We start from the raw sequence: 19,241 nt of genomic DNA, 5'->3' as shown, positions 1-19,241 counted from the left end.
CCCAGAACATAACGGCTGCATTTTGCTGGACCAGATGGGTTTTTAAATAATCTAAAGGATTCTCACACAGCAAACCAACAAAACAACAATTTATTAACTCACCTGAGGTATTCTGGCCTACAATCTCAAACTGATTAGTGCGCCACCTTGTGGTGTTGTTAATATACTCACTTGCCTTTCTGCAGGCACATTTGAACACTTCATTCACCTGACTGATCTAAATTGAACAGGTAACATTACCCCCAAGAATGTATCTGGGATTTGATTAGATGCACAGCATTCATATAAATGTATACATGTTTAGTAACTAATACATTTTTTTTATAAGTCAAAATGTTCAAGTTTAATACATAAAACTGAAAAAATATCTTTGAATTTAACATTATATCTAAAACATGGATGTCAAATTTACATTGTACAATTAAAGATAATTAATCAAAGATTCAATCAATTCAAACCATATTTACAATACACACTAAATCTTTTAAACAACAGTGATTTCCTTTAGAAATCAAACTTGTCAGCAGAACAGTCATTATCACTGCAGAATAGAAATATAGAAACTGTTTCTGTATGGGACTTAAGGCATGCACCGGTAGCAAATCACCAACATGTGACTGTGATCTTTGCAGACAGGGCGACTGCATTCACTGCAGAACTTGCTCACTTTTCTGTCTCTTCCAGATGGACAGTAATAACATCTTTTTCTTATTCTGTTCTGACAGCTCTGTTCTTGGAGCTCGGAATAGACAGCTGACAATGATGTGGGCATCCCACATCTGTCCATGGCCTCAAGGATGATCATGGATAATCCAGGGCTTTCTTCTCTGCGCCTATGTATCTGAGGCATTACAAGCTCTTTCACTAGCTCTTTTATGAACAAGCGCTGGGTGTTATGACCACCTCCCATGAAGCTTGGGTGCTGAGCAATGAAAATGGAGTAGGAGTTTACAATGGCAATATCCAACATGTTATACCAAAGCAGCATAGGCCATCTCTTTGTTTGCCGCTTGCAAGTATAATTTTCAGCCATTAGCTTAACACTGCTGACTCCTCCTTTGGTGCGGTTGTAGTACTGAATGACCTCTGGCTTGTTTTTAGCACTCGTTTCATTCAACGCATCGCTGGTATGCATTGTACTCAACAGAATCACTGCCTTTTTTAGTTTTGGCACATAGCTCACCATGAATACTGTGCCACAAAAACCAAACTCAGAGGTATGTAGTGCTCGTAACTTGGATGGCTTCATAATCGGCGGCACATGTGGATTCTTATGGCGAAGGGCCCCAACCATGGTCAAGCTTTTCTCGAAAAGCTTCTCTGCCAGAGGGACACTGGTGAAGTAGCTGTCCATTGTAATGTTGAGATCTATCATGAGAAACAAACACAAAAGGCAAGGTCATTAGGTAACAACAACAATGATGGTCTGGCACAGTGTTTGTGGCTGAGGGCTGGTATCAAGAAGGCTGCTGGTTTGATCCCTACAAGAAGTAAACTATAAAACTATGTGTGCACTGTAAAAAATAAGTGTAATTTTAACTGTAAAATTTTGTAAAAACGCTACGGAAAAAAACTGTTAATAGGTTAACAGTAAGTTCCCGTACTATATACAGGGAAAAACTGTAAAATATCTAACCAGACATTTCATGTAATTTTACAGTAAAATGCTGTTAATTTTACAGTTTTTAGAAGTAAAAATAACAAATCAATGTATAATTTACAGTCAAAAACTGTAAACTGATATTCCCAGAATTCCCTGCATGACCCTCCACATTTTAAAGTATTTTGTTTAAATAATCATGTTTTTTTAATAGTTTTTGTTATTAGTTATGTATATTTGGGCTTTATGTTACATCTTCTGTTGTTTAATGCATTATTTAAGTATCATGTGTGTTACCATGATGGTGTTTTGTGTTTGCATGAATGACTCTGTGCACCTTCTATATATTAGTATATACTTCTGCTTGTGGCGAAGCTACTTGTGATGAGCTTTGATTCTTTATGTGGCTTTCTCTTTTACCACCTGCATTATTATGGTGGTTGTCAGTTTATGTTAAAGGTACAAAACAGATTTTAATAGCAGTGTGCATTGTTGAATTTACTGGTTTACATTCAAATTTTCTTGTTTGTAAATTACAGTTTTATACTGTAAAATATACAGTTTTTGGCCGTAAATGTGTTTACAGTTTTTCTGTATTTTTTACAAAATTATTCTGGCAACCACAGCTGCCAAAATTATTTTGTAAAAACTACAGATTTTTTTTTACAGTGTGCTTTTAAGGAAGATAGTTAACCCAAAGTGTCTCAAATGGAAAATATACTACTAGTGGTAATCTTTGTTGAAAATGTTTACCTTTTTGCTGAAGCCCATTGGACAACCTCAGGACTGTGTTCACTGCAAGGTTCTCCTCAGTCTCCTCTCCTGGCTGTCTGCCTGTGTAGATGACCCCATCAATGGCGTAGGGGACCTCGGTATCGCACATCCAAAAGATTTTTATGCCACTCTTGGTAGGGCGGCTTGGCACGTGTTGCAGAAACTTACATCTTCCCTGGAATGGCACAAGCTGCTCACCCACAGTGACACAATCCCTAGGGATAAACCTTTTCCTGCAGTTGATCAGGAACAGGTCCCACACATTTCGGAAGGCTGCCATGTGGTCTGATGCCTCTCTTGCCACTCTGGTTTTCTTGTTATCAAATTGCAGGAATCTGTGAAGGTCTTGATATCTACCAACAGACATGGTAGCTCTATATAGTGGGTTCTGTAACGGATCCATAAACAGTTCCCGGATTGGGACATCACAACTTCTCTCCACACCAATGAGAAGGCTCAGACCAATAAAGGCTTTTAGCTCTTCTTTAGTGATCTTTTGCCACACTTTGCCTTTTGCTAATGCTGCTCTCAGTCCACCTAAGTTGGTGCATTGCAGGATCGCATCAATGATGTTTTCGCTCATGAAAAGTTCCCAGGCATCTTTAGGTGTCTCTACTGAAGACCCTGGTCCAGGACCTGGACAGCTCTGTGAGGATGTCATGGTTTCACTTTGAGGAGGATATTTGCTCCAATAAGAGTCTCCTTTGCTCCATCGACTCAAGCGATCTTCACTCTCCTCGTCACTAGATTCCTCAGATGAGAACTCGAAGTCTGTGAGGACAGTTTTCTGACATTCTGTCAAATCTGGGCCACTGTGGCATTCTGGGCCATCACTATCAGAGACCTCAGATTCCAAATCAGGGGCAGCAATGGATTCATATTCTTCTCTTAGTGTATCTGTAACCTCAGCTGCAGGCTTTTTAAGGCACGCCATAGACAAAACTGTAAAAATACAAACACACAAGCACAAACAGTTGTAGTGTCATCAGTAAATTTCAGAAAAGTTACAAATATGCATCAGTGGTATTATTCATGTGAATTACGCTTTTAGTAATTCACTTACATGAACTTCCACCATAGCGCACACAGAACATTCTCTTTCCTCTTATTCCGTATAAATCCATGTTATCCAACACACTATTGATGACTCTACACTAAAATTATTAATTTGCAAAAGATGACATTTTTAATATAAAAAAAATGCAATATTTGTGCTGTCATCATTTTGATATGAATAGTTAAATCAAACTGGCTGCATACTGGGCATTTGCTTGCTCAGCAAAACTCAGGTGGGGTCAGAATGTGCAGCATTTGGTCTCCCTCTGGTGGAGAAATGGCAAAAGAATAACTCACCCCAACATTTACACACCCTCATGTTGTGAGTAAATGATAACAACATTTTCACTTATAATGTTCAAAAATTTGGGGATAGTAAGACTTTTTTTTAAAGAAATGAATACTTTAAGCAAGGATGCATTGAACTGATCAATCTTAACAGAAAAGACACTGTTACAGATTTCCAATTTAAAAAATGCTGTTCTTTCGAACTTTCTAGTCATCAAAAATTTTTAAGAAAATGTATCACAGTTTCATAAAATTTTCAACATTGATAAGAAATGTTTCTTAAGCAGCAAATCAGCATATTAGAATGATTTCTAAAGAATCATGTTACACTGAAGACTGGAGTAATGGCTGCTAAATTTAGCCTTGGTTAGCATTACAGAATTAATTCAAGAACTAAAAAAAATCCCCAAAAATACCAACCCCAACTTTTTGAACAGTAGTACAGATAGACATGTACATGTACAGAACATGGGTCATCATAGCGAGATTACCTTTATTTCCAAACCATTATCATTCTATCATTATTTCACTCAAGAAAGGTTTGTTTTCACAGTGTCGCTACTTTATCATAAACACTTAATTCTATACCAATTTGTGATATCTTCTCTATGCAACATTTGATTCTTCTCAACTGAAACATTTCTTCAAACACAAAATGTCAGAAAGAGAATTGAGACTTAAGTCTGTAATCCTCTCATTTTAATGCAAGCTTGCTACAGAAAGCCGCTTGTAAAACATTAAATATGTGCAATAAGCAAGAGCATTGTCTATTATAAATTACTGGACATCTACGGGAATAAACTATACACTCTTCAAGAGTGGAACAAAATCATTCATGGGGATGGGATGATTCTTTCAAACCACCATAAAAAGCATAGATAAAAAATGATTTCAGTCAAAAAGCCTTCTCAAATCAAATACTAGAACACATTTTCCACTTTACATAAGGAAATATTCATCCTTTAAGGAAGGAATACAAATTTAAACCCTTTTACTGTTACGAAAAATGCCGATACACATCATGGACCCTAATCGAGATGGTTTTTCAGATGCAATCTGTAACTGTACCCATATCTGTATGCTTTACCACACACAGAGCACTGGAAAGGTCTCTCCTTTGAGTGGGTCCGTTTATGTTTGTTAAGTATGTAAACACGTTTAAAACTCTTCCCACACTCAGAGCACATATAAGGTCTCTCTCCAGTGTGATCTCTCTGGTGCACCCTTAAGTCATAGATGTCAAAAAACCTCTTCTCACACTGGTTACATGGAAAAGGCCTGTCACCGGCATGTCTACGCAAGTGTATTTTCAAATAAGAGGGCTTGGCAAACTTCATTTCACACTGATCACAACCATATGGTTTCTGTCTTCTGTGAATTTTCACATGATCCGTGAGAAGATCTGACCGCTGGAATTCTTTCCCACAGGTTTCACAACTAAATCGCTCTTCTTTATGCTGTTTGTTGGATGTTCTGCCTTTACCTGCTTTCTCTGGATGTTGTGTGGCGTTTCCCTGCATTATTAAAGATTTCATTCTGTCACTTGACACATCAGAATTCATTTTAGTTGGTATAATTTGTTTTGTTGGCTCTGTTGATTTTCTTTTTCTTGATGTTCTTTTCTTGTCTGTACTTTTTTTTCTTTTGCTTGATGTATCAGTTCTTCTGTTCAGAGGTTTATCTGGAGAAGTGTGCGTGTTCGCTGTGATTTCAAGCTCTTCTTCCATCTCAACTGGTGGCATTAGGCCAGTTGGTAAAATTTGCAGACCAAGGTCCAAAAACTCCTCTTTAACATTCCCCTGAGAACGAGAAAACGTTCCTAGCTCGTTCACATCAAGCATTGAAGAGTCATCTTGATCAGGTTCCACTTTAACTTGTATTTCTGACTTAATGAAATCTGATTGCAAGGTCAGTGAACTGTCATCTTCGCTTTTTAAGCATCCATTCATAAAGTGCTGGGAAACTGCTTTCGCAGATGGCAAACCTTGCTCCATTTTAACAAGTCTTTGACTTTCGATGCCCAGCTCTAATTCAACGAGTTCTTCTTGAGACTGGACGTGAATTCTTCCAAAGGCTGAACCAGAACTATAACAAAATAGGCAGATATTAATGCTCTGTCCAACGATGTATTTGTTGTTGTTTTTTATATCAAAATTACTTGTGAGATTGCATTATTCTCTTCTTATCATCACAATACAATTTCATAGCTTGCTAAACTAAAACAACCATAATAAAATACACCCATGGTAAATAAACACTGCATTGACTAAACTGAAAAAAATGTCATTTCTTTTTTAATGCTGATTTGTTTAGGTAATAATTAAAACGAAATGTTGCCGTTGCGGGCATATGACACACCACTCACCAGTTATTTGCATTCAGAAAAGTAACTTTTTTTGTTGACGAAAAAATAAGCCATGTTTGCGTTGCTGAATCGTCTTCTTCGGTGACTTTAGTAACGAGTTGAGAAGCAACTACATATGTGTATACTGCCACCTACTGGGCGGGATTGAGAATATGAATTCTGCGTAAATTCTGTGCTCAAAGAATATTTATTGTTTTTACCTGCAAAGTTAGAGGGTCTCATTTGGACAACTGAAAAGTAGGCATACAATTTAAGAACAGTTTCTTCCTTATCTAAATTAGAAAAACCTAAATTTTTCATTCCATTTTGTAAGTTTATAAAAACAGAAAACTTTATAAAGTATAAGGCATGTTTAATATAAAAATATTTTCAGATAAAAGTATTTTCAGATCACAAAAACCAATTAACATTTGTGCAAAGTACAGGCATATAGTGAAATTATTTGAAATTCTGAGATACCCACAAATCAACACTTGCTGAATGTGATTACCGTACATTAAATTGTATGGCATTTTAAACATTTGTCATGCAGTACAATCGTAAGTAGCCTACAATCGCCATTACATTCAGATTTTCCTTCTATTCCCCTTATTATAAGGCACAAAATCCTTCAGACTCATGAAAATGACTGTCGATCCTTCCCACTCTTCAGAACAGGAGGACAGTTTTCATAGTTTAGATGAGAATGACCCGGCGGCAGGAGTGTAGTGAGATGTAAGACGCTCTGCTTCTCTCCAGCCACTCAGCAACGCTCCATGAACTGTAGAGAAGAAAGACCTGTGTGTGGCTTCTCCTGCAAATAACACCTGCAAAGACTGCAAAAATAAAGTGTCACTCGTATTATATTACCAATTAACAAAGTAAAGAAGTGTCAAGAGTAAAGAGAAAATGTCTATATATAGCGTACTGTTCAAAAGAAGAATGAAATCTAGTTGCTTGAACAAACATTGACAAAATGAGAGTAGTTGCACCTTAGAATTTGAGCCTTTCAGCGGCAAGGGTTCAGCAAGGTTATCTATGTCATATCCTGAGCAACCTTTGGCCACATAGGTGTAAGATCCACAGGAATAGGGTTCATGGAACCACTGAGATCTTAAAAGCTTCCTTGGTGTAATAGTTGGATTTCCTGAAAATTATGAAAAATTTCAGAAGTTATTTATTTCTTTATTTAATTTTTTTTTTACATGTGATCTGATCTGTATATTTCCAGGTATTAAATTAGATTTTTAATCCCACATTTTTAGTGTGGTCTCAGACTTTTGGACCCCATCAAATGATGTCCTATTAAGCTGTTAACCTCTAGTACATAGTAAAAATGTTACCAGTAAATATGCGCAGGAGCTGTGTGGCACTGTGCAGAACTTCATGTTCAGACAGAGTTTCCATGTACTCAGACTCCCGTCCTGCGATCCATCCACAGAGCACATGCCCATATCTGCACAACAACAGAAAAGAAATGTCATATTTATTATGGCATAAATTGCAGTAGTTGAAGCAAAATTAAAGACTATGTTTACCTCTCTGTGGGCTTCAGCACAGTGAACCCAACTAACTTTCTGATCCAGGAGTTCTTTACATCAGAAACAACATCAGCAAGATGTGTCTTGTCCTCCCAGACGAGGTAGATCAATTCACAGTCTTCATCCCAGAAAGGCTGCTCGAACTCAAGAAAGATCTTGTTGTTGGTCCCAAAGCCCATTCTCTGGATAGAGTGCAATTTATGCAGTGGAAGAGGGGGGCTCAGAAAAGTGCTCTGGTGCTTCTTAAGGTACCCTGTAATGAAACAGCACATCAGATGAGTTATAGGTCTTGCAGATATTGTAGCAATAAAGGTATGAAGCAACATTATGAAAAATATTTTTTATTCATATAAAAATATGAAAATATATTATTTTAAAATAATGTTATAAGCAATATTATGAAAACTAGAAAGACCTAAATCAATCATCTGACCTTGTAAATCAGACAAAAAAAGCAGTACTTTTTATGAACTTAAAAGCGCATGCATTTAAAGTGAACAGATTATGCTAGTTGCAATTACCAGACCAATAACGTTAATTACAAATAAGTGTTAGATGCTAATTGTTCACTCGTTCACATTAAGTCTATCTATCTATACATACCCAGTGGGACAGTGACAATAACATGGTCTGCTGCAAATGTCTCTCCATTCACACATTCAATCGTAACAGGAAATGATGTTCCTGATGGTCCATTCTTAGTGTAGTTCCAGTGAATGCACTTCACTGGCTTGTTGTACAAGACTATGTCCTTGGGAAGTTCCTTCATTATGTGATCGATTAAACCTTCATAACCTATAGGAGGAAAAAAAGAATGCATGAACATGTTTAGTTTGCAAACTTTACAAGATTTGGCATTTTGGAATTGGATAATTGAGACACTTCAAAATGTACAAGAAAGGCTCTGAGACTTTGGGAAAGTGCAATCTAATCCTGGGAGAGTTTTATACATGCCGAAGGCTCCCAGGCCTACATCATCCATCGTGTGGGTTCCACTGACACAGCACTCCACCTTCAGCAGTGTGTTTATCTTGGCCATTTTTACTGCAATGTTAGCCTGGTCTTCCTTCCACTCCTCTGGGGCCAGTCGTTCAACCTCAGCCTTGACAAACTCCTCAACGCTCGGCAGAGGTTCTCCACCACTGTCATGGAACTGCTGACTCCTTTCCAGTAATTTCATGAAAAACTCCACCACTGGCCCCAGTTTCTCAGGCCCCAGTTTCCGACCTGAACTGGTAAACCAGTTGGGAACAAACAGCGGATGACCACCAACATCAATGGCCTGGTTTTCTTCAGACATTGACTCTTTGTCAAGGAGCTGGTTGTCACATGCCAAACAAAACACTGGGTTTTCCGTCGATGGGCCATGGATCCAGTTGGCCTCTACAATCTCTATAATGTTATCACCTTGAACAAATAGAAAAAAAAAAAAAATGTGATATGCATCTATGGAGAATACCATGGCTAGCTTTTTACTGTACTGAATATTTCTCAAAGTACATTCTAGTCTTGGCAACAAAAATTTTTAAATATTGAACATTGATTAAAAATTAGGCAATATGCCTAAATTTAAACAGTAAAACAAGTATAATACAAAACAATTAATACAAAGAGATATATATATATATATATATATATATATAAAGCAAACAGCAAAAACATTGAAGGTAAAAAATTATATCAAACCATTATTTGTGGCCAAGAAATACTGTAGTTAATAAATTGTATAAATTTGTAACTTGCTCCTGACATTTACAAAGAATACCTTTGTCCTCAGAACATGATTCAACCTCTCTGTTAAAATGTACTTTCATCATATAGTTGACACTTGCCTGACCGTATTCCAATGTGGTTTTATTGGGTTCACATGGAAAATTTGGACTTTAACTCAAAACCTTTGTAAAATATATACTAGTACTTTTTAACGTTGTTGACTCAAAGGCCCCCAATATAAGGTAATTTCAACTGGTATTTGTACTGCAATTATGACAAAGCTGTTTATTTTCCTACACTTAATTTTGTCATTCCTGGAATTTCAATATATTAATTAAATAAGTTTGCTGATGCCTCTGTTTGAGAACCATTTTGACAACTTGTACAGCCGGAAGTGCAGTTAAGCTCCGCCCACGAATACAGCTACATAGTTGCAAAAGACACAATTTTAGAGTACTACTGAAGGATAAATATCAGTATAATTTTACACATCATTAGATTCTAAGTAAATGAAATCTGTTAACCAATTTTCATGTAGTCCATACATATGAAATGATAAGAGACGGTTATCATCCTATAAGATGACGAAAATAAACAAATGTAATCAAATTATAAAAGCTAAATTTCCCCATCAGTGATTTCAGACAGACGCAATAAGCCTGTACATACCCAGTCTGCCCGTTCGTATTCTTCCCCCGCTTCTCGCAGTTGCTTCTATGATGTGTACATTATGAAAACCGTGTTTATGTAATTTCTGAGCGGCACCAATTCCTGAGATGCCACATCCGATTATAAATATCTGAGAATCACGAGCTGAACGTAGCGCCATTGAATCGGTTCGTGCACGACCATAGACTGTAAAAAACACGGAGGACCGAACTAAAGGTTTCTCTCTGCTGGGGACTTCCAGTAGCCCCTCACTGCAGAACAAAGATCCAGGGGGCGGGGTTGGATCCACATCTAGGGGGTGGAGATGGGTGGGTTTAGGGATCAGGGGGTGGAGACGAGTAGGTTTATGTATAAGATGGGAGGAGTTGGATCTGGATCCAACCTCGCCCCCTGGATCTTGTGTTCTGCAGTGAGGACCATCTCGGGACTTCAACAAACGCTCCTCCCCGAACTGTACTTGATCTCCGAGTAGCCTATGTAACGTCGCCTAGACAATAATCTCAATCATTCTATGGAAATATGACTGTCTGCATGGTTCCTCTCTGTTAAATTAATCTAAAAATAGTAAACAAGTCCGCTTTCACTGCACATGACGACGTCCTATAGCCCGGAAGTCATTTCCGTTTATCCTTATCATAAACACTTCATACTTAATTTAACATTTTTATTTGATTATTTTTAATGTTGTCGTCATATGTTACCTCCAATTAAGTAACGCCGGTCATTTGTCATATATGCATATCTATTTATTTTCCGTATTAATATATTAATTTTACCATGGTAAATGTCCATGCTCAGTTGTTTGCGCGTATACGCGTAGCCTTCTCTTTGTAATGAAATATTTTCTTTTAACTTTTTCTTATATTATTAATTTTTGGCTGAACTTTTCATTTTTATATATATATAAATAATGTCAATTATAAACACTATGAAAACAACGACAGGTCTTGAATTTATACTGACCATAATTTATAATAATAAGCAATTTTGTAAACCCAACGTCCAAAATTTATTTTACAGCCTTTTAAGTCTTTTAGGCCTTTAAATAATAATATAATATAATAACACAATAACTGTTTCTCGCCAGAAGGGGGCAGTATATTATTATTTGTCGATGCCATACGTTTTGTTTTTTGTTTGTTTGTTTTTTTTAACAGGTAACAGGTTGTTCGTTAGCAACCCAACCAGTTACAAAGGTAAACACAGCAGACAAAATCCTCGTTTACTGCATACAAGTCGTACAAAAGGCGACTTAGGTTCCCAAGGTTTCCTTAGATAATAGTGCTAAAAAAGTAGTCCTACGTAAATTAAAAGCTTTACTAAATCCAGAAAATGCCCTGCATTGTTCTCAAAAATAATAAATATAATAATGCATTTCATTACATTTCTGCTGTCATTACAAATCACGTTATTAAATACAATAAACATTTCAAACCATTATTTAAAAATCACATCTAACATATTTTGTGGCATAAAAGACTGACAAGTGAAACACAAGCACAAAGTTAATTTTTTTCTCCTTGTGCTACTTGTCCAGGAAATGGGAACCACCTCAAGTAATGTAATGTTCCTTGTTCCCAGGATGCCTCCCACTGTGTAACATGGGCACTCGAGCCAGAAGGCACTGACTGCATGTCTTAGTTTCAATACCATGAGCTTTTATAGCTCGTGGGAACTGACTCAGTGCAAGGGTCACTCAAAGAACAATAAGAAATGCTCATTGTGAACATGAGGGAAACAGCACGAGCGCAACATTATTTTTTCTCAAGCAATAAAACAATGATTTAAGATAATGAAATTAAGCACTAAGAGATTGTATTGGAATAGGATCATATGCATCCATTTTAAATATAACTATAATGGCAAACTGACTTTTAATATTGTCAAAAGTCTGGAAGTGATTAAAGATGTTATGAATTAGATATTCGATATGTGAGTACAAAACTAACATGACACTGTACAATATGTTAGCAAAACAAAGGTGATACCAAATGAACACAATTCCTCATATATTAGTTTTATTTTAAAATGTATAAAAGGTCATATTGTTACTGTAAACATGTCAGGGGTGTATATGTTCTAAGTTTAACAAAAAAAAATACAGTAGTTTGTCTTTTAAGTCATAGAGCATAAGTGCATCATAAAATAACATTCTAGGTAATTTGTAACGCCTGAGAATTGTGGGTAAAAGTACTTACACTGCTAATTACTACTTTTTATACACTAGTTATTGCACTCATGTCTTCACCAAAAATGAAAAACCTAAAACTAGCAATCTGTGGATCACTGATGTTGACTGTACAACAGAGAGGATGCCTTTGATCTAAACAGTCGACATTTTCTCACGCATAATTTGCAGTGTTAGAGATGCCATCCAATTTTTGCAATATCATTGATCTCAGTGCACTGTATCTGTGAAAAACAAAAGTACAACACAGATTAAAATGAATACATTGTTGTTTTGTTATAGGAACACAGATATTTGTGAAACTTACTTTCTTGTTAGTTTTAAAATCTCTCGCTCTTCCTCCTCTTTCAGTTTCTTGATGAAACTGCCCAAAACAGGCATTTCAAACTTAATATACTGTGCAACCTGTAAGACAATGCATTATTGCATTAACCACTGAGATATAAGCAGAGAGTATTCTGAATATTAACAATAATATCACAGAGAACCTGCACATTTGCATCAACATTTTCATATTACAACGAATGTTGAGACTGCAATAGAAATATTTGTACTATTGTTAGTCCCCAGGATAGGATCCTAAAATTAGACTTGATATGTAGCATCTGGAAGTGACATTATTGTTTACTGTGTCTATATTTGAACAACAGAATGTTAGTTTGCCAGGGGAAGCACATTCTGAATATCCTATTGTGAACTTTAAAATGTACAAAATACTCACATCATACGTAATCTCTTCACCAAGGTCCTTCTCCATAATAAATATTCGGGCGATTTTTTCGCATGGACCATGTAACAGACGAGATACCAAAGGATATTCTGTGTCCTTAAGTTTTGCTCTCTCTACAGACAAAAGATGGGAAAAATATAATAGTTATAATCTGCAGATCAGTTGACTCTTCTTAAAAATAAGGTAAAGTTAAGAATGAAAAGGCTCACCCCCTGATTCATGGACTAGGTAGAGGCCAAACTCATCTGCCTTATTCTCAACCTGTACAGAACAGGGAATTAACATCAAGTAAAAGATTGTAGTATTCAGCTGAATAAGGGAAAACTTACCCGAAACTTATTAAGGAGTAGGTTAAGAACTTGCTGTGTTGTCAAAGTGCTTTTCACTCGCACATTAGTCACCGATCCATATGACGGAGTAAAAACTGATGTCTGTAAAAAAGGAGATAAATTTCAGCGATAATTAATTGTGTAATATTTCTTAAATGATGTGGCACACACACAATTAGTGTAAAATTTGGCAAATGAGATTTGGAAAAAATAATATAAGCTACAATAAAATTAATATAATGTTCTTACTATGACAGGTAATATAATCTGTGGTCATCAATTTATCTTTGTCAACAGACAATTGTTTCATTCAGATAAGGAAGTAGTAGACACTTTTGTTCACAATAAAGTAACAATAAATTATCGTGTACAATTGCTGTAAAAACCATAACAAAAAAGGAAACAAGAGCAGCAATAAAATAAACAATTGTAGAATTAAAATAAAATATTAAAAAAACCATAAACCTATTTTATTTCAGCTAGTTGCCAAAGCAACATTTCTTATTTCATTCAGTTTAACTTAATGTACTAAAATAAGTAAAACTACAACTGAAATAAAAATAATAAAAACCTATATTAAAAAAACAATAACTAATAAAAATGAGAAAACAAAACAAAAATACTAAAACTAATTAAAATGAAAGCAGAATATCTATCTATCTATCTATCGAAGCACCAGGCCAACTCATATGACCTTTAAGGACCATTTATGAGAGAGAGGCAGGTGACACTCGATAATAAAAGCACATGGTGCAGCCGAGGGGAAGGCCTGCACAGGAAAACACTGCCTCTCAACACCTGCATCCATCTCACAACACTGATGTACAACATAAACACTTGCACAGATGCTGCTGTGGTACTTTATGAGAGCACAGGCCCCTTGCCAGGCACAAGGCGTGCTGTCTTTCACTGAGCACTATTGTACTATTGTCCTGAACTTGGAGCATGGAGGAGTTCCAACTCATCCCTGCCTTCCATCTGAGACGCTACACTGCTGATCTCTAGGTGAAAGCTTTATAGTTCAAGGTCAAGTGCACTAAGGTTAACTGTGCTTTTTTTATTATATTAAAGAAAAAAACGTCTTAACACAAAAGTTTTGTTTAAATTACTTTGTGGTTGTAAAAATGGCCGTTGATGGAGAAGCGGTGTCTTTTTATCCTCTGTGAATCGGCAGTGTTGTGGATTTTGGATCTTCTTTGGATATTCACAAAGCTTGCGTCACTTCTCGTTCTCAGCAGTTGAGGGATGTCCTCCTCAGCTCCATCCACACCTGCAGCAGAACAGCAACCAGAGACGAGCAGGCTAATATTAAGATGAGGCATTCAATGATGTGTTGGAAATGTGGTGAACATCTAGATATGCATTTAGTTCCGTTAAAACTTCTAATCTATAACAACCACAAATGTTGTCCATTTTCCAACACGAATCAATAACATTTTTGATAAGATTTTCCTAACTGTGTGTGGAATGATATGGATCATTTTCATACTCACTGGGTATAGGTGAGGCACTGATTTTGTTGTTGTTGGGCTCTGAACAAAACTGGTGTTCAGCAGTTTCATTCCTGTAAACAATAACCACATAACTAAAATACATAATGGAAGCTTCATAAAAATAGTTTTCGTGGAAGAAAACATTAAATTTAGTTATTCCATCTCAAGAGACCATACTACATATTATGAGCTGTATTGTTATTTAAATGAAGTTTGGAAACTTTTTGTTATTAATATTTGGGACATTGGGACATGTTACTAAACATTTGTGATTTTATTTTCTAGCAATAAGCTTTACTGATCTTACACAAGCATCTGATTTCACACTTTTTTAGATATCATACAATATTTTATCAATATTTAATACAAAATTTATAATTTTCTCTATCTTTTTATATATTATTCATGGAAAGTGCCATTGTTATTTTAGTATCATTGAGATATGGCAGGCTAATATTAAGATGAGGCATTCAATGATGTGTTGGAAATGTGGTGAACATCTAGATATGCATTTAGTTCCGTTAAAACTTCTAATCTATAACAACCACAAATGTTGTCCATTTTCCAACACGAATCAATAACATTTTTGATAAGATTTTCCTAACTGTGTGTGGAATGATATGGATCATTTTCATACTCACTGGGTATAGGTGAGGCACTGATTTTGTTGTTGTTGGGCTCTGAACAAAACTGGTGTTCAGCAGTTTCATTCCTGTAAACAATAACCACATAACTAAAATACATAATGGAAGCTTCATAAAAATAGTTTTCGTGGAAGAAAACATTAAATTTAGTTATTCCATCTCAAGAGACCATACTACATATTATGAGCTGTATTGTTATTTAAATGAAGTTTGGAAACTTTTTGTTATTAATATTTGGGACATTGGGACATGTTACTAAACATTTGTGATTTTATTTTCTAGCAATAAGCTTTACTGATCTTACACAAGCATCTGATTTCACACTTTTTTAGATATCATACAATATTTTATCAATATTTAATACAAAATTTATAATTTTCTCTATCTTTTTATATATTATTCATGGAAAGTGCCATTGTTATTTTAGTATCATTGAGATATGGTTATAGTTTTTCTTAATATTATGAGCTAGTTTTGCTTTTTATATTTTATACTTTTAGTATAAAGTTTTAGTGATTTTCTTTTGTGTTTGTGTTATTTTAAAAGTTTTGGGTTTTTTATGTCTATATTTTTTTTTCTCAATTTAAACTACATGAAATTTTTTTTTAAATATATTTTATTTTATTTTATTTCATGTAATAAAAATGTTTTATTTATGGTTTTAGTTTTACATTTAGTTAACAACAATAACCCTAAAGTGCCAACAATGAACTAATTAATTCAATTATTTACTCATGTAAATAATTTTTACTTTAACTTGATTGATTTTCTATTAAAAAGAGTAACTGGAAACTTTCATTGGAATAAGAAACATCTGATTACTCTGACGTATCTGTTGTTGCTATACAATAATACAATCACAATGACAATCTTTTTATGCTCACGTGCTGAATCTTCTTGCTCACAGTATCAAATCAAGGTCACTGCAGCTTTCAACATTAGAGCTGATTAAAATTTCCATGATTCAGAAGACTACTGCACGTGAGAATAAGAAGTAGCCCAGGACTCTGAATAACCAGTTGCTCTGTTGGTGAAAGATCAACACCACATAACCGCAGTTTTCACCCAGTTTCACCCATGTGCCATAATGTTCCTCAAAACAAAACTTTCTAATAATGACCTTGACCACGCCATCAACCCCTTTACAGAAGTCCATCAAATTTCAAAGTAATAATTTGTTGGCTTTTTAAGAAAAGTACACAGCATTCTACAGTATGATCAAATCTGAGCTGAATGAGAATGATAAAGGAGCAGCCATTTAACCATAAAAAGCTGTACACACTTATCAAATCCTGGCCCATGCCTGGAGACGTCTATGACTGAGTTAATGAGAGAAACAGATGGAGTTATGACCTAATGAAGGAAAGGACACATCTGGGGGTGGTGTAGCAGCAGCATTCAGGCGGTTCCACCCACCTGCTGGACTCTGAGCTCTCCGATCTCCACGCACTCATGCAGGCATAGCGGAAGCGCTCGTTGTCATCGTGCATTTGCAGTCTGATTGGCCTCCTCAGGCCCCAGGAGATGTTGAGTAAACCCTCCACGATCAGCTCGCTCTCTTCCTGCAAGAAACAATAATAATAATCATTAACTCCTTTGTCAGATGGAGGAAATCCTGCTGGCTCATGTCTCAGCTCTGTTTCAAGTGTACGTGCTGGAGAGGCAGTTGTAAACCGCAGATATTCAATTGGAGGCGGCGAAGTTATGGAAAGTCACTTTGGGAGGAGTACAATACAGCACACGTACTAGATGCATTATTCGAGGGTTTGATTCTGAACAATAATGTGCTTTCAATTCAGTAATATTCACTGTCAGTTAATATATATATATATATTCATCGCGCTCAGAAGTGCTAAATGAAAATGTTACAGTGCTGTAATAGGCCACAGTCAGCACAAAAGGAAATATACTTACATTGTCTAATCAAATTGACAAGACATATGACAATCGACTACCGGCTCCAAGGCTTGGGAGTTGTTTTTTGAAAGAAGTCTTTGATAAAAAATGCAGTATAAATATTAATATTGTAAAATTTTTGTACACTTTAAAGCACTGACGGTTTTCTATTTTTGATATATTTTAAAATGCAGTTTATACTTGTGATGGCAAAGCGATCCTTCAGAAATCATTCTAATATGCTGTTTCGGTGCTCAAGAAACATGTCTTGTTGTTGTTAACACTGTTGAAAACTGTTGTGCTGCTTAATATTTTTATGGAAACCATGATACATGATACATTTTTCAGGATTCTTTTCTGTTTATTTGAACAAAGTTCAAATAAACAGCACTTAAAATAGAAATCTTTAGTTACATTATGAATATCTTCACTATCACTTTTGATCAATTTAATGCATCTTTCTCAAATAAATGTTTTAATTTCTTAAAAAAAAAAAAAAAAAGCATACTCCTTTGAATGGCAACACCCTGACGTTCTGCGCTATTTGGAAATTACATTAATAAATTTGATTCAATAATAGACAAAAGTAATGTCTATCAAATGTATTATTAAAAATTTATTAGATATACAGATAGATAGACAGTATGATCCTTTCAAGCAGAAACGTGCCACTTAATCACTGTCTTAATCCTATCAAGTCCTAAATCAACAAAGTAGATAAGTCTCTTCCGTTCGCATACAAAGCACGATACTGTCTTGACAGAGCTAAATATACCACAGAGATTAAACCGCAAGGTTTCATTCAGGACAGCTGCTTAAAATAAATAGTTGTAGCAGTGTCACAACCTTCTATTTTTGTACAATTAAAGGATTTGACCTAATTTGATGAGCACCTTTCTTAGCTGTACTGTATAGTTTTAGTTTTAACTGAGGGGTGAATCTGAGGTGAGAAAACACAATTCACTTGTGAAGATTATAATTTGCATTTTATATTATTACCACAGCTGCATTTCAACTTAAAACCCCACAGTGACACATTAATTCAACAAACCACAAAGCCACTGTGTTTCAAACAAACTCCTTTATGGTGACATTTACATAATTATATAGATGGAAGATCTTGTGTCAATATCTCATTTCAGTCCTAGGCTATTTACGTTCCAAATTCACAGAACTTTATTTAATTCTCACTGGTTCAGTCCTCAATTGTACAGGAGATTCTTGTGATTCTTTAAAGGGGTCATATGATGCGATTAAAATTTTTCCTTTCTCTTTGGAGTGTTACACGCTCTTGGTGCATAAAGAAGATCTGTAAAGTTGTAAAGACTAAAGTCGAAATCCAAAGAGATATTCTTTATAAAAGTTAAGAGTCAACCACGCCTACCTAAAACGGCTCGTTCTAACATGCCCCCAACATGTCTACATCACGATGTGGGAAAATTTGCATAACGCCACCCAAATGTTCACGCAAAAAAAAAGGGCGTAACTTTTATTCTCGCTGTAGTATTGTTGCTGTTGCCATGTCGTGAAGGCGCTGTGTGCTTCGTTGTGAAAGCGAAACTACTTTGTTTGGCCTTCCAAAAGAGGACGATATCCGCTTCGTCATGCCTAGAGCTGATCCGTGCTGGTCGCTGAGGAAATACAAAAACTTCGCGGTGTGGATCGCCGGAACGGCTTTCACCGTTTTCACCGCTCCTTCGCCAGGACCGCCGTTCTCGACCCCGCCGCCTCAGCTCACGCTAAGCCGGGGCTTCCCCTCACGCTAGGCCGCTGTGTTTTTCGTTGCCACTGATGATTCAAACGCCAGTTTTGGGCAGTAGAGTAGCACTTGTTGTTTGTCATTTCTCCGATCACAAATGCAGACATGGTTTTGTGTTTACGCGGCGCGATGCAACACAACACAACGCGTAAAAAGACAGTATAAGTCATTATAATCAGTAATTATGTCCCCACTGGATGCAACAAATGCCTAGTTT

General features: G+C 36.0%; 3 protein-coding genes across 3 annotated transcripts in view; all 3 read right to left on the bottom strand.

Annotated features, from left to right (window-relative positions):
* Positions 1–479: 479 nt before the first annotated feature.
* Positions 480–6,158, bottom strand: LOC107707292 (uncharacterized). The gene is made up of 4 exons (XM_016511282.1): positions 6,084–6,158; positions 5,202–5,803; positions 2,354–3,316; positions 480–1,368 (listed from the first exon to the last, which is right to left on the bottom strand). The coding sequence occupies exons 2-4, from the start codon at positions 5,710–5,712 to the stop codon at positions 581–583; spliced, it is 2,262 nt and encodes a 753-aa protein (XP_016366768.1). The 5' UTR covers positions 5,713–5,803; positions 6,084–6,158; the 3' UTR covers positions 480–580.
* Positions 6,159–6,434: 276 nt separating this feature from the next.
* Positions 6,435–11,619, bottom strand: LOC107708014 (peroxisomal N(1)-acetyl-spermine/spermidine oxidase-like). Its single transcript, XM_016512161.1, has 8 exons — positions 11,615–11,619; positions 9,986–10,236; positions 8,515–9,010; positions 8,207–8,400; positions 7,601–7,856; positions 7,406–7,518; positions 7,055–7,209; positions 6,435–6,898 (listed from the first exon to the last, which is right to left on the bottom strand). The coding sequence occupies exons 1-8, from the start codon at positions 11,617–11,619 to the stop codon at positions 6,752–6,754; spliced, it is 1,617 nt and encodes a 538-aa protein (XP_016367647.1). The 3' UTR covers positions 6,435–6,751.
* Positions 11,620–11,995: 376 nt separating this feature from the next.
* The window catches only part of LOC107707254 (ras association domain-containing protein 4-like), a 25,637-nt gene continuing 18,391 nt past the window's right edge, over positions 11,996–19,241 (bottom strand). Inside the window, exons 5-12 of the mRNA XM_016511244.1 lie at positions 16,786–16,931; positions 15,367–15,437; positions 14,342–14,502; positions 13,233–13,334; positions 13,113–13,164; positions 12,895–13,016; positions 12,481–12,578; positions 11,996–12,397 (exon numbers count right to left, since the gene is read on the bottom strand). Of these exons, the coding sequence (XP_016366730.1) occupies positions 12,328–12,397; positions 12,481–12,578; positions 12,895–13,016; positions 13,113–13,164; positions 13,233–13,334; positions 14,342–14,502; positions 15,367–15,437; positions 16,786–16,931 (822 nt within the window). The 3' untranslated portion in view covers positions 11,996–12,327. The remainder of the gene's footprint in view (positions 12,398–12,480; positions 12,579–12,894; positions 13,017–13,112; positions 13,165–13,232; positions 13,335–14,341; positions 14,503–15,366; positions 15,438–16,785; positions 16,932–19,241) is intronic.

The sequence above is a fragment of the Sinocyclocheilus rhinocerous genome, unplaced genomic scaffold (genome assembly GCF_001515625.1).
Source record: "Sinocyclocheilus rhinocerous isolate Xijiao unplaced genomic scaffold, SAMN03320098_v1.1 scaffold1243, whole genome shotgun sequence".
Taxonomy (NCBI): Eukaryota; Metazoa; Chordata; class Actinopteri; order Cypriniformes; family Cyprinidae; genus Sinocyclocheilus; species Sinocyclocheilus rhinocerous.
This window is presented reverse-complemented; position numbering and strand designations above follow the sequence as displayed.

What these genes read in the sequence shown, in the direction of transcription:
- LOC107707292 (XM_016511282.1), bottom strand. Translation starts at nt 5,712, where the DNA reads ATGGAGCAAGGTTTGCCATCTGCGAAAGCAGTTTCCCAGCACTTTATG. An exon ending in ACAACATCCAGAGAAAGCAG is followed by an intron (nt 3,317 to 5,201) that starts GTAAAGGCAGAA and finishes GTATTTTTACAG; the next exon opens with TTTTGTCTATGGCGTGCCTT. An exon ending in CAATGGGCTTCAGCAAAAAG is followed by an intron (nt 1,369 to 2,353) that starts GTAAACATTTTC and finishes TTCTCATGATAG; the next exon opens with ATCTCAACATTACAATGGAC.
- LOC107708014 (XM_016512161.1), bottom strand. An exon ending in TTAGATTGCACTTTCCCAAA is followed by an intron (nt 8,401 to 8,514) that starts GTCTCAGAGCCT and finishes TTTTCCTCCTAT; the next exon opens with AGGTTATGAAGGTTTAATCG. An exon ending in TGAAAGGCTCAAATTCTAAG is followed by an intron (nt 6,899 to 7,054) that starts GTGCAACTACTC and finishes TTATTTTTGCAG; the next exon opens with TCTTTGCAGGTGTTATTTGC.